General features: G+C 61.9%; 1 protein-coding gene across 1 annotated transcript in view; it reads right to left on the reverse strand.

Moving 5' to 3' along the window:
- SORCS2 (sortilin related VPS10 domain containing receptor 2) overlaps positions 1–4017 on the reverse strand; it is a 136914-nt gene extending 132897 nt beyond the window's left edge. Inside the window, exon 1 of the mRNA XM_040966090.1 lies at positions 3532–4017. Within this exon, the coding sequence (XP_040822024.1) occupies positions 3532–4017 (486 nt within the window). The remainder of the gene's footprint in view (positions 1–3531) is intronic.
- Positions 4018–14245: the final 10228 nt, after the last annotated feature.

The raw sequence follows: 14245 nt of genomic DNA on the forward strand, positions 1-14245 counted from the left end.
GCGCGGACCACAGGGCAGCTGCTTTCTACCTGTTTGTCCCAAACTTCTTTCCTCTGGCTTCTGCACACACACACACAGCATTCATGTGTGCGCCTTCAAATTCTCCCAGCCTGCACTCAAGCTGTTCTAGTGGAAGGTTCTGTCACATAACCACCTACCCAGGAAGTCTTCCCAGATTTCCCCATCCGTGCTATTGGGGAAGAGGGCGCCCATCCTCCAGAGGTCAGCCGTCCAAGCCTACCTCTCCTTTCCCACTGGACGAATGAACTCTCCCATGCTGGTCCAGCGTGGCTGAAGTCAAAATCCCTGGATTACAACTTCAAATATGGCCTTGAACGAAGCAATCAGTTACAGGCGAGATGGACCCTGTGTAGTGAGGTCCCAACCCACACAGGAGACAGCGAGGACAGAGAGGCCAGCACCGGCCAGCAAGGAGGAGCCCATACCTCCATCCCGGGCTTCGCCTAGGACCCCGTGCTGGCCCAAGGAACTGGACATATGGGACTGTCCCAGACAGGCACAACTCGAGGCTAGCACTTGGAATTCCCTCTGCATGTGACGTCCTGGGCAGTGTAGACACAACTCAGAGACCTGCCAAATGGGAGTGAGGGGAAGGGGCACTGAGCCGCCCTGGGCACACCTTAAGCTGTCATTCAAGTGCAGCTAGAAGGAGCCCAGGTGAGCAGTACGTCAGCCCGGGTGAGCAGTGACGTCAGACCAGGTCAGAGCAGTGAGGTCAGACCAGGTGAGCAGTGAGGTCAGACCAGGTCAGAGCAGTGACATCAGACGAGGTCAGAGCAGTGACATCAGACCAGGTCAGAGCAGTGACGTCAGCCCAGGTGAGCAGTGAGGTCAGACCAGGTCAGAGCAGTGACGTCAGCCCAGGTCAGAGCAGTGACGTCAGCCCAGGTGAGCAGTGAGGTCAGACCAGGTCAGAGCAGTGAGGTCAGACCAGGTCAGAGCAGTGAGGTCAGACCAGGTCAGAGCAGTGACGTCAGCCCAGGTGAGCAGTGACATCAGACCAGGTCAGAGCAGTGACATCAGACCAGGTCAGAGCAGTGACATCAGACGAGGTCAGAGCAGTGAGGTCAGACCAGGTCAGAGCAGTGACATCAGACGAGGTCAGAGCAGTGAGGTCAGACCAGGTCAGAGCAGTGACATCAGACCAGCTGAGCAGTGACATCAGAACAGGTCAGAGCAGTGACGTCACCAAATCAGGCTCAGGAATTCCCACCACGGAGTGACTGGGATGCCCACCAGAATGCCTGAGAGGCCGCCTGGAGATGTGGGACCAGGCCTGCCCACACACAGCCGGGACTCTGTCAGCCCAGGCGGAACTGCCAGTAAGCAGTCACACCTTCATTTCCCACCTAGGCCAAGCAGCAAGCAGAGAGGCCCCCACGGGTCCCCTGCCTCTCTCCGGCTTGGCTGGGAGACCCCCAATGCTCCAGTTCACTGTCCATCCTTGCCCTTGGCTTTTCTGGATCCCCTCCAAGGACAGTGTGTATGCGGGGAGCGGGGCCAGGGGCACATACAATGTCACCTGGCCTCCACTCAGCCAAGCAGCCTCCGGCCAGTTCCTGTGCCTCCATGCTGGCTGCCAAGTCCCCACTCGGGCCTTTGTCCCCAAGGCTGCCAGGGGAGTCGCTCTCAGACACCAGGCAGCGAAGCATAGGCACTGGGCGCTGGGAAACACCACCTGATGAGACACAGCGGCTAGCAGCTGGTGCTGCTGTCACTGCCGGTGGCCATGACTCCGGGGAAGGCCTCCTGCTAAAGCAACCCTCCCCCGAGTGTCCCCCAGGGCAGGGAACAAACAAGGGGCGTAGCGAGTGAGGTGGGAAAAGTTTCAGCTAAGTGCAAGCATGGGCTGCAGGGCCCCACCACCCCCATGGGCACCCATAGTGAGACCACCTAGGTTGGCTAAGAGCCAGGCCAAGCCCCTGCCCCTTAGCCTATGCTAACCCTGCACCCCACAGGGCTCCAGGAGGCTCTGGGGCATCCGGAGGGTGTCGGCCTCCCAGGAGGCAGCTGCTTCCCACCCCTCCTCCTTGCGCCACCCCTGCCCAGGTCCCTGTGATCACCCAGCCTGAGGAAAGCATGAGTCCAGGGTGGCAGTGAGCCTCCTGGGCAGGCGCGGGGGGGGGGGGGGGGGGGGGGGTGAGGGCGGAGCCAGCTGCTGCTGCAGACACTTCTGGCTCCAAAGGATTTACTCTTCCTAGCTTAGCCCAACCCTGGAATTCCTGACTTCCAGGCGGCCCCTTGGTTCAGGGGTCAGGAGACAAGAGAGCTGGGGTTGCCCCACCCCCGTCCTCTCTCAAGATGGAGATGGGGGAGGGCTTCTCCAGGAGGCGCACCTGCCGCCCCCACTCAGCGCCCACACTGCCCCCTGCCGGCCATCCGCACCCAGGGGGCCAGCACTTCCTCAGGGCTGCTGGTCCTGACCAAAGAGGCCAGAAATGACCCAGGGCCAGAGACTGGAGGGTACCTGTCGGCTGGCTGGCCCAGATCCAACAGGATCCCACTCAGAGCTCCCTGCCCCAGCACCAGGAACCCCTCATCTTACAGCTGGCAGGACCCCCAGGCCTGGACAGAGTTGAAGACAAGAGGGTCAACTGGCCAGGCTATGGCCGCCCCTGGCCACCCGCAGAAGTAGGATCCAGCCGCTCCGTGCCCTATGCACACCAGGACCCTGTGCGGCCTCCCGCTCAGCCACTGGGGCTCCTCCCCGTACAGCTGTGCTATACCCCTCCTCCCAGGCAGTAAAGCTACAGAGCGGCGGCTCCAGTGCTGACCCCCAGGGACCACTGAAGCCAAGTTGGGGCTCCAAGAGTAGGTAGGGATTGTCCCAAAACCAGATGCGCAGCCAGAACCGGGCAGGACCTCCAGCAGGGTGGGAGTACAGCGCCGCGGGGTGGAGGGGTGTAGGTCCCCACCAGAGGTGGTCGTGGGAGAGCGAGTGGCAAACTTCCAGCTGGAGCGAGGCCAGCGCAGCCGCGGGTGGGGGTGGGCGCAGCGGGGAATGCACGGCAAGGGAAGGGCCCCAGCCCGGCCAGCCAGCAAGCTAGCTAGCGAAAGAGGTCCGGGTGCAGCCACGCTCCTGGTGGGGAGTCACACGGGGAACCGGGGGACCCCGGAACAGAGAATCTCAAAACACCACACCACGCAAACGAGTTAGTCCTGAGTCCCTGGCGGCGCCTCCTGCGAGTCCAGGACCTGGGAATCCCGGGACGCCAGGCTGGGCTGCCTGTGGGGAGAGGAAGGGCCGGCCAGGCAACCGCCCCCTCCTGGAGATGAGCCTGTTGGACCCAGGGGGCCGGGGTCCGAACCCCGCGGGACTTCCCTGGGTAGTGCAGGTTCTGGGGGCAGGGTGTGCGCTCCCAGGGTGAGCCAGGGACCCTGGATCCGCGGGGACAGCCCCCAGAGAGAAGCAGGGGCTCACACATCCAGGGACCTCGCCTAAGTAGCCCCAGGTCAGAGGCCCGGAGGGGCAGCGCCAGGGGGTCCGAGGTGGGGCGCGGGGTCACTTACGCTGCTGTCCTCGCCGGCCCAGTGCACCATCGCCTGGTTGTGCGTCGCGTCTCCTTTGAGCACGAACGACGTGCTGATGAGCGAGACCTGCGCCCGTGAAGCTGCTCCGGCCGCCGGCGCCGCCCGCGCCCAGCGGCCCCGGCCCGCGCCTGGCGCGCCGTCCTCAGCAGGACCCGGGGCGGGATCCGGACCGAGCCCCGGGGTGCCGGGCTCCGTGCCGCGCGCCCTCCGGTCCTCGCCGCCGCCGGGCTCCGCGCGCCCCGAGTGCGGGCTCCGCGCCACCCGGAGCACCCGCGCGCGCGGACCCAGGAGCCCGGGCTCAGGGGAGCGCCCCGCCGCCCCGCAGGCGGCCAGCACCAGCAGCACCAGCAGCAGCAGCGGGAGCGGGAGCGGCCGCCAGCGCGGCGGCAGCGGCGCCCCGGGGTTCGGGGCTCGCGCGGCGGTGCCGGGGCCCTTGGGGGCGCGCGGGGGCCCCCGGTGCGCCATGGTCACCGAGGGCGGCGGGGCGGGCGCGGGCGACGGACACCGTGGCCGGGAGAGCTGGCGGGCGCCGGGGAGCGCGAGCGAGAGCGCAGAGAAAGGAGCGGGCGAGGGGAGGGCGCCGCGGGAGGAGGGGACTGGCCAGCCCCGCCGCCGCCGCCACCGGGCGCGCATCGCCACCTGGCGGCCGGTGCCTGCCCCGCGGACGGGCAGGCGGGGGTGGGCGCCGGGAGGTCAGCGGGGGTGCTGAGGGCGAGGCACCTCACTCCCCCCCCCCCCCCCCACACACACACACACGAACACACTTCCCTGCGCACTCCCCTCCTCTCCCTCGCGCTCTCCGTGCGCCCTTCTCCCTGCGCTCGGGGCGGCTCCAGGCCTTGGGGAAAGACCTGGCACCGACCACAGGCCGCTGGACCTGCTCCCACGGCCTCTGGCCCCCAGTCCCCTGGCGACTTGGGCGGCTTGGTGGCCCCTGCCCCGCCTGCCAGCGCCGTCTCCCAAAGCCTCCCACACTTGGGAAAGAAGCGCCTTGGAAGCTTCCCTCCAGGGACACAGCCTCCCCAACAGCCCAGCCGGGAATTCAATTCCGGACCTGTCAAGTCCCAGCTCCAGGAAGAGAAAAAAAGGCCTTGTGCACGCGTCGGCATCATCTGCCTCTGGTCCGGGTCAGCCTGGGGTGGAAGGGAGGGGGCAGGGCCCTGGGGAAGGCTGGGGTGGACACCTTGCTGGGGGTGAGGGGCGCTCCGCTCATCAAAGCAGGGCTGATTGCCTGCTCCCTCAGCGATCTGCCATCCCCCACCCCCACCCCCACTCCTGCTCCCCGACTTCCCTGCAGCCCCTGATGGTCCCCCTTGGTTCCAGTTGAAACCCAGAGCCCGTTCAGACTGCTTTGCTGGGGATTCTGGTGGTAGGAAGTGGCCCGGCTCTGTCACCATCCCCAGGCTAGCCCCTTCAGTCCCTGGGCAGTGGGTTAACCTGGAAGGCCCCCAGTGCTCCCCCCAGAGCTGTCAGCAAGGCCCAGGGGAGTTGGGGACCAAGCGATGCCTCCTGACATTGCAAGGTCAGAGCTGTTGTGACCCCCCATCCCCCACTCTGAGTGTTCCATCCCTGAGCCCTGCGGGAAACGGGGACCCCCAGGACAGGGTGAGGGAGGACTAACAGGCTGGGCCCTGGGGGTGGACAGACACAGAGGAGCAGCTGCTGGGCCTGGCAGGGAGGCAGGGGGAGGCAAGGAGCCACGTTGGGGGAGCTGGAAGATTCCAGGAGCTGGGCTCAATTTTCAGGCTTAGGCTGGGGTGGAACAGCCCCAGAGGTGTCCATCTGTGGGCCTCTTCGCAGCCATCATTCTGGCTGCTGGGAGGACAGGCATGGGACGCCACTTCAGAGGCCAGAGGGAGGCTGTGGGGGCTGGGAGCCAGCAGGCAGTGACTGGAGGAGAGCGTGGGGGAAAGTAAGAAGCCTGCAGGGACCCTTACTCACGGAGGAAGAGGGGACACCGCCAGGGACTGCAGAGGTTTCAGAAACCCCAAGGGCTTTAGGGGGCGTGGGGAGACCCAGGGGGCACTGTGGGCACCCAGAAATGGGAGGGAAGACGGGAAGGTGCCTACTGGGGGAGGCGACCGCAGGGAGAGCAGCCTGGGCCGAGGCCGGAGGAGGGCGGTTCAGGGGACACCCCTCACTGAGCCACTCTGCCCACCCCCCCAGGCTGCAAGGACCACCTGCCTCAGAGCTGGATCCCGTCCTCTCCAAACCCACGCTGTGGGGACACAATTATGAATGCCACTAACACACTAACACGTGGCAAGGCTGAGGCACAGCAGGGAAACCGGGTTGCACAGGCCAGAGCCGAGCCCTCCCCACCCCCCTACAACGTCTCACCCACCCCACCCAATAAGGGGTCCTCAGCTCCCCGCAGCAGTGACAGCACCTGACCACCAGCAGGGGTACCAGGAGAGTCCAGCAGGTGACCCTGATCGCAAAGTGGCAGAAAAGACAGCATCGCCCACACAGCCCCCCACCTTGGCTGGAAACCCCATCTGTCTGTCACGATCGGCGTGGAGTGCCCATCCGTGGACAGTGGGGGCACTTGAGTGGCCAATGAGTCCACCATGAATGACAGTGGCACCTCTGTCTACCACAGGCTGGTGCACAGAGCAACCCCCAGTCCATTCTATTTGCATCATGCACATCTCGGCAACGTGGCCAGGGTGGCCGGCAACAGCCATGTGGGGGTCTCCGGGCCCCCCATGACCACTGACAAGTGGACAGGAGAGCAAGTCAGAGGCCGAGCAGGGAGGGCTGCAGCCACCAGGAGGGCAGGGGGCGCTGCTGAGATGGCCCCTGTCCACCAGGAAAGTGACCGCCCTGGCACCACTCTGTCGCCTGGAAGTCGACTCTTCTCAGTGTCTCCCAGCAGGGGCTGCGTGGGGCTTCACACTTCCCACATGCACGGACCCCGAGAAACGCCTCATTCAAGAGTCCCGGGACTGCCACCCCTCTCCCAGCCGTGTGACATCGTCCCCCAGCACTCAGGCCACCAAGGGTGGCAAAGGGCCCCAGCCACTCGGCTCCACAGTGTTGGGGAAGCCGCAGTGCCAAGGCCACTGGCGCTAGAGTGTATGCTGCTGCTTCTGAGTTCAAGAACATTCTAGGCTTTTCCAGGGAAGGAAGGGACAAGGAGCTGGGGAAGACCACTCTGCAAGATGCAGGGAAGTGGGGCCAGGAGACCCCTGGGTCCAGGAAGCAAGCTCCTGACGGAGGGCTTGAGAAGGGTCCACAAGGGGAGGGGTCCAAAAAGATCCAGGCAGCCAGCGCCACTGCTGCCCCTGCTCCACTCTCCGGGAGGCTCACCATGCGTTCAGTCCCTCCGGGGGGAACCTGGTACACCATGGCGCTCAGAGGTGGGGCCTTCGGGACGCCACAGGGAGAGCTGTCTGTGTCCCGTGACCGCACAGGATCAGGGAGGGGTGAGCATCGCACAGCCTGCTGGGGTCCTACAATCGCAGCTTGGGTCTGGCCCCGCCCGTATGTTGCAGGTGGCCCTCGCATCTCCCTGGCACACCCGGGCTGCTCCACTTGGCTCATTCACAAAGTCAGATGCAAACACAAAGTCAAGTGCCCTTGGGACTTGGGACAAGTGGAAACCAAGGCCACTCGAGAGCAGGAGAGAGAGGACATGAGGAGGTTTTACAAGGCCAGGACCTGCAAATCCCCTTGTCGCTCCTGTCCCGCTGTCCAGACCTGGGCGCATGGCCTCCACCCACCTGCAGGGAGGTGGGGGCGGGGCAGAGGAGGAGGAAGGGGCTCTTGGACCCTTGGCGGGCTGGCAGGAAACTCAGCAGGCCCTGGGGCGGGGAGCCCAGGGATGCATGGAGCTGGGGGTGTGACAGGGAAAGGGCAAGGGAGGGAGGGGCTAACCCGGTGGCCCCACCTGCTGTTTCTACGCTGCACTTGCAGGTTCCCGATGGTGAGTCAAGACTTAGTCACACCCTCTTGTTGTCAAATACGCGCTTATTTGTTGTCATGTAGACAGATTTCTGCCGAGTTCCTCAGTTTCCATATGGTTCCTTGGCACCTCGCTGGCAGGCGGCAGGTGGCATGAGTCTTGAGCGCGGCAGCTCCCGCCATGTGGGGCCATGGCCCTGAGCATCACCCCCTGGGGAAGACGGACCTTCCTGCCTCCTGGTCAGTGGGACACTCGGGGACACTCGCAGGTTTCCTTGCCTTCAGATTCCCCTCAGAAGTCAGCATTTTCACCAGGAAACTGTTGCATGTGGAATTGATTTGTCTTTCTTTTTTTTTTATTTAAATGTCTTGCGCATTTAAGATTTTTCACAAATGAATTTGTTGAAAACCTTGGTTTGAGGGTTTGGGTTAATTAAAACGTCCTTTTCCTTGGAAAAAGCTACCGTCTTAATCAAAACTAGCAGATAAACATGGGCTGTTTCATCAAACCAGTGTTTGCAAACCCACATCCTGAGGCAAGGGTCCCCATGGTGAACTCTAGGGTCATGAGCCCTGGGACTGTCAGATTCTGCTCATCACCGCATGGCCAGACACCCACACAGCTGGGGACAGAGCAGGCACTCGGCCAGCACTGGGTATGTGGAAGGGTGGGACGGTGGGTTTGACAGGTGAATGAGTATGTGGATTAAAGGTGGGTGGATGGATGGATGAGTGGGTGTAATGGTGGGTGGGTGGGTGGACAGACATGTGGGCGGAGGGACAGGAGCCCATGGAGCTGACAGGAAATGGTACCAGATGCAGATGGATGATAACTTAAATTCACAAGAAGTAAAAGGGTTCGTGTGAAATAAGCTCAAGTTATTTGAAGAACATAGCAGTATGTTTGGAGGTAAGGTGTTGGGTTTAAAACATCGAAACAAAGAGGGGAAGAGTGAACTATATTGTGGCAACTCAGTGTGGTCTAAAGTTAGCATTGACCTCAAGTAGACGGAGACAAATTTAAAAAGCATTTGGTACTCATTGACTGACACAAGCAGTAAGAAAACAATCCAAAATACTTGGCTCCTTTAAGAAGAAAAGTTAAAATAGGGAGAAAAAATGTTACATAATACAGAAGACTGCATGAGCAACAAAGGGGAGGAAGGAACAAGACAGCAAGCAGCAAGGAGAGCCGCTCCGACCAGCAGGAGGGCAACACTGACCAACAGGAGGGCCACATCAACCAACAGGAGGGCCACACTGACCAACAGGAGGGCCACACCGACCAACAGGAGGGCCACATCAACCAACAGGAGGGCCACACTGACCAGCAGGAGGGCCACTCCGACCAGCAGGAGGGCCACTCCGACCAGCAGGAGGGCAACACTGACCAACAGGAGGGCCACACTGACCAGCAGGAGGGCAACACTGACCAGCAGGAGGGCAACACCGACCAACAGGAGGGCCACACCGACCAACAGGAGGGCCACATCAACCAACAGGAGGGCCACACTGACCAACAGGAGGGCCACTCCGACCAGCAGGAGGGACACATCAACCAACAGGAGGGCAACATCAACCAGCAGGAGGGCCACACCGACCAGCAGGAGGGCCGCTCCGACCAACAGGAGGGCCACTCTGACCAGCAGGAGGGCCACACCGACCAACGTAACATAACTTACCTCGGGCCGAGGTTCACAGACAGACAAGAGAAACAACAAGGGCAGGGCATTTGGCACTTGGGCCACTGCTGCCCACAGCAAGGAAGCGGGGACTAGTCCTGGCTGCACCCCTAATTCAGCTTCCTGCTGCTGTGCACTGTGGGAGGCAGCAGGTGCTGGGTGCCAGCCCAGGCGGCTGAGTCCCGGGACTGGGTGCCTGGCTCCCAGCCTGAGCCTGGCCTGACACAGCCCCTGCAGGCATGGGGGGTGAGCTAGCGATGTGAGCACACGTGTGTTCTCTCACTCTTTCCCCTGTGAAATAAATTAACATAATTTTTAAAAAGCCCACTTCACAGAGACATAGCTACATACTGTCTGTGAGAGATGGAGCTTCGGCTCAAAGACTCCGCCAGATTGAAGGCGAAAGGATGGGACAGTACCATAGAGTGTGGGAGTGGGCGCTTCAGTAACAAAATACACTTTAAGAAAAACTCGCAGGGACAAAAGCGTTGGAATAGTTTGCTACACACGGTGGAGCGGATGCTGGTGTACACCCCACCAACGGAGCGGCGTCAGAGGGGGCGGGCGGTTCTGCAGTGACGGTCACAGATGTCCTGTCCCACCTCAGGTCACTGAGACAGTCCTGAGGCTGGCCAGGCCCGGCCGTCTGCCACTGACTCAGCCAAGCAAACTGGCCCAGGGACGCCCAGGGTCCAGTCCTGCGTGCACCCACACACACACATATGGCCCCTAAAACGAGCCACCGAAGTGCGAAAAGGCTGAGATTGTGTTAAGGCACCAACGGAAAGGAATCTATGCTAGCCCAAGCACAGCTGAGCACCACGCAGCCGGACAATGCAACAGCCAAGGAGGGACCACGTGCAGAATTACAAGTTCGTTGGAGGGACTGGTGTGTTGGTGCAGTGGGCTGAACCACTGCCGGCAACACGCTCACCAGCTGCTCCAGACTCCTCGGCTCTGCTTGCCCTCCTGCCCTCTGATAATGCCCCTTGGAGAGCATTACTGACAGCTCCAATGCTTGGGCCCCGCCCCCCACGTGAAGGATGGCCATACCGCGGGGAGGACCAAAGCTCAGGGGGCAACCTGCAGGCTCCCGACCACCCCATGGGAGCTCCCCTGCCTCTCCTTCCAAGTCAGTTAGCCAAAAAACCTAAATTGCCAGAACAATTTTTAAGAAATTTAGCTTATTTTAAAGGCAGGGTGGGGGGAAGAGACAAAAAGAGAAGGATCCTCCACCCGCTGGTTCACTCCCCAGATGGCCGCAACAGCTGCAGTTAAGCCAGTCTGCAGCCGGGGCTTCTCAGTCTCCCACAGGGGTGCAGGGTCCCAAGACTTTGGGCCATCTTCCTTTTCTTTCCCGGGCCACAAGCAGGGAGCTGGATGGGAAGTGGAGAAGTCGGGACTTGAACTAACGCTGTGTGGGATGCCACAGTTCTGCCCCTCAGAACGGTGTTCGAGACGGACAAAGCTGGCTAGTGTTGCCATTCGGTTTCAGACTTACTACCAGGCTTCGGGGTTGAGCTTCGGCGGGCAGTGGGTGACGTGGAAGGGCAGGTGGCACACATCGCAGTGGAACGGAACACGGGGCCAGCAGCACTGCCAGGTCACCAGGGTTTTGACAAAACAGTCCAACAGGGGAAGAAATTACGGTGTATACAGACACTTACTGACTTCTCAGAACTGGAGAAGCCAAGCAAAAGGAAGGAGCGCATTAAGCAAAGGCCGAGCAGACATTCTGCCAAAGAGGATGTGGACAGCTGCCATGCTCAGTGTGTGCGGCGCCAGGGAGACCACGCTGAACCCCAGGGAGCCCCGGCCCAGCACCTGCACTGCCGAGGATGGAAGTGAGAATAACGTGGGGGCGGGGCGGAGGGGCAGAACTGCAGGCCGGGCTGCCAGGGACGTGCAGAGCCCAGCCAGCCTGGCTTCTTGTTTAACACGCCGGACTCCTCACAGGACAAGTCTCCTGGACCCCAGGCCCCTTGTCTGTAAAATGGGACAACGTGAGTTGACTCCAGGGGCTGGCATGGTGGCGTGGCAGTACAGCTGCCACCTGAGACACTGACATCCCACATGGGCGGGGGGTTCGAATCCTGGCTGCTCCACTTCCATCCAGCTCCCTGCTTGTGGACACTCCATGTGCTTGGGCCTCTGCACACACATGGAAGACACAAATGTGATTCCTGGCTCCGCCCTGGCCCATGACTGGCTGGCATGGCCATCTGGAGAGTGAGCCGAGGTTCCTTCCTTCCCACGTGATCCCACATGGCTGTGTGGTTCACAACTGCCCAGCCCCCCAGACAGATCACATGGGGCCTACGTGGACCCAGCACAGGGGCCAAGCTATAGGACACTCAGCACAGTGGAAAGTGGCAGACACCACACAGGCCACGTGTGGGTGAGCCTCCCTACTGCCCACGAGGCACAGCCGGGCTCACGGTCCCCTGCACGCTGCCCCTCCGTGTATGTGCAACACCCAGCAGAGGAGCAGCCCCGGCCGTAGTGCTGAGGGCATGACGGCAAGCGCACCACCCATCCGTTCACCAAGCATCCTGGAGCGGCACCTGGAACCGGGTGGACTCGATCAGGCAGACAGTCCACCGCAGTGTAGACAAGGAACAAGCATGCCGGGGGGCCGGGGGGCTCCCTGCTTCCAGTCACCTGGTCTGGGTGTGCAGCTGGCGGTGGGGGTGGCCAGACGCTCCCTGTCTCCCCCACCCTCCCCAGTGGAGCCTCCCTGGCGGGTGAGCTCACCCACATAGGGTCAGCCGATGCTGTCACTGTCCCCCAGCCCACCATGAGGACGATAAGGCTCTGGGACCTGAAGCATGTGGAACCAGGACGTGCGACACGCTGTCCTGGGGGTGCCTGAGGTCTGGCTGCACTTGCCCGGTCCCCCAGCCTGCGGCAGCCCTCACACTCCCACTGTCCTGGGTCAGCCCTGGACCCGCAGCACGACAGGAAGAGGGATGGAGACTGTGCTGACCCGACCACGAGCCGAGGACCCTGCATTGCCAGGCCCAAAGGCCACAGAGCCACCCAGAAGGCAGGCAGAGGCCCCAGCAGGCGTGCCAAAGGGTAGCAAACTGCTGCAGATGGGTGAGCGACAGGCGACACGCAGTCCCAGAGGAGAGGGCACGGCACAGCACGGCCATGCAGCCAGCAGGCACCAAGCGCCAGATGCCACGCAGCTCTCCAGGCGCAGGACACGAACCCCAGCTGAGCTGACCCGCGAGGGAGCAGCCCTGGTGGCTCCCCAGCCCTTCAGCTGATGGACGCTGGAGAAGAACAAGCTTGTTCGCTCAAGTGGCACTTACTCCCTTGGCCTGAATTAGCTCTTCTGAAGGGCACTGCGCGCGTGACAACAGTATGCGTGCCCAAGGCATTCAGCCCCACCAGCACTGGCAGGACCACCGCCTGGTGCACGCTGGGACGGAGGAGGGGCAGGATCACACATTTCCCCCGGGGATGCCCCTTGAGTCAGCAGGGAGCCTGCTCAGCAATGCTCAGCGATGCTGGCCGCCCAGCTGCAGGAAACCAGGGTGGGTGCCCCGAGTGTTCATGCTGCTCTGGCCCCAGTGGGACAGTCCCCAGGCCTGGGGCTGTGCTGAGGAGCTGGGTAACTGGCTGAGGCCCGAGTGGGGGTCGAGGGGTCCCTCCCTTCCCAAGCAGACAGCGCAGGCCAGCAACAGGGGTTCTCCCCAGGTCCTGGCCACTCCGGTGGACTGAGAATCCAGAGCGTGCGTGCCTGGCGGCCAAGCGCTCTGCGTCCCGAACACTGGCTCAGCCTGCCGTGGGGACTGGCCTCAGACACCTCCCATCAGCCGACAGCATGGAGTGTCCCATGGGAGCCCCAGCCTGTCTCCTCTCTTTGGGCCCCCTGCGTCCTGCTGAATTTCCTCCTACTCAGCCTGCACCATCACCTCCTCCAGGAAGTCTGCCCTGATTGTCACGGTCTTCGTGTACCTCCCCCCATGCCCTGCGCTACAAGCTGCTCCAGGGCAGTGCTTGGCCCTTGAGACCCACCCTCCGTGACCATACCACTGACGAGCTCAGGTGACGCCCACGCCCGCTGTTGTCACAGGTCAGAGAGGAAAAGACCACGGTCCAGGCCCAGACACTGAGGGACTGGGAACCTGTGCTTGGCAACCCATCATTGGCCCACATCACAACCAGACTGGGGACCCTGCCAGCCATCAGAACGAGCCAGACCTCCAAACCACCCTGAGCTCCCCTCCAGCCGGCCTCAGAGCTGACGGGTGCCCTGTGTGATGGCACCTGTGCCCCATTTCGCAGGCACAGACCCCAAGGCTCTGAAAGGGCCTCCTCAAGACCCCACCACTGGCAGGTGGTGGAACTGGGAAGGACCCCCACCTCTGTTGGGCTCCAGGAAGAGAGAAAGAGAGAAATCTTCCAGCCACGGGTCCACTCTACACATGGCACAACAGTCAGGGCTGGGCCAGGCTGAAGCCAGCAGCCGGAGCTTCTTCCAGGTCTCCCACACGGGTGCAGGGACCTGAGTACTTGAGCCCTCCACTGCGCTCCCGGGGCGTTAGCAGGGACTGGAAATGGGGCAGCCAGGGTACGAATCGGTGTCCATATAGAATGCTGCAGGTGACAGCTTACTGCACAATGCTCCAGAGCCAGCCCCTCTCACTTAGCTTTTTGAATAAATAGATAAATCTTCTAAAAAAGTTCACCCAAAACACACGCATATCATTATAAGAGAAATGTGCTGATTAAACAAGCAAGGATATATAAGAGTGCTTTTCTGAAGAGGGGAAGGCAGGGCTGCAGCAGGATTTGGGGGAGGTAAGGGGACCCCTAAAGAAATCTGACCAGAGAGAGGCCTGCCTTCCCACCAGACGCCAAGCGCGCTGCAGCCGGAGGCCCGGGGCGTTCCCTGCTCCGGCTGATGCTGCGAAAGGCACGCACAGCGGCTGCGAGCTCGGGGACGCTTTGGACGTGCACGCTTCCCCCATGTGGCTGCCAGCTGCGGAGGTGGTGTCTGCTGAGCCCACTGCTCCCCCACACTTATTCCAAGAAGTCACAGAAGCCAGACCCACTGAGCATCATGGGAAAGCCACGGCTACTAGCTGCGGAAG

This window comes from Ochotona curzoniae, unplaced genomic scaffold (genome assembly GCF_017591425.1).
Source record: "Ochotona curzoniae isolate NIBS_2020 unplaced genomic scaffold, NIBS_Ocur_1.0 scaffold_4505, whole genome shotgun sequence".
In the NCBI taxonomy this organism is placed as follows: domain Eukaryota; kingdom Metazoa; phylum Chordata; class Mammalia; order Lagomorpha; family Ochotonidae; genus Ochotona; species Ochotona curzoniae.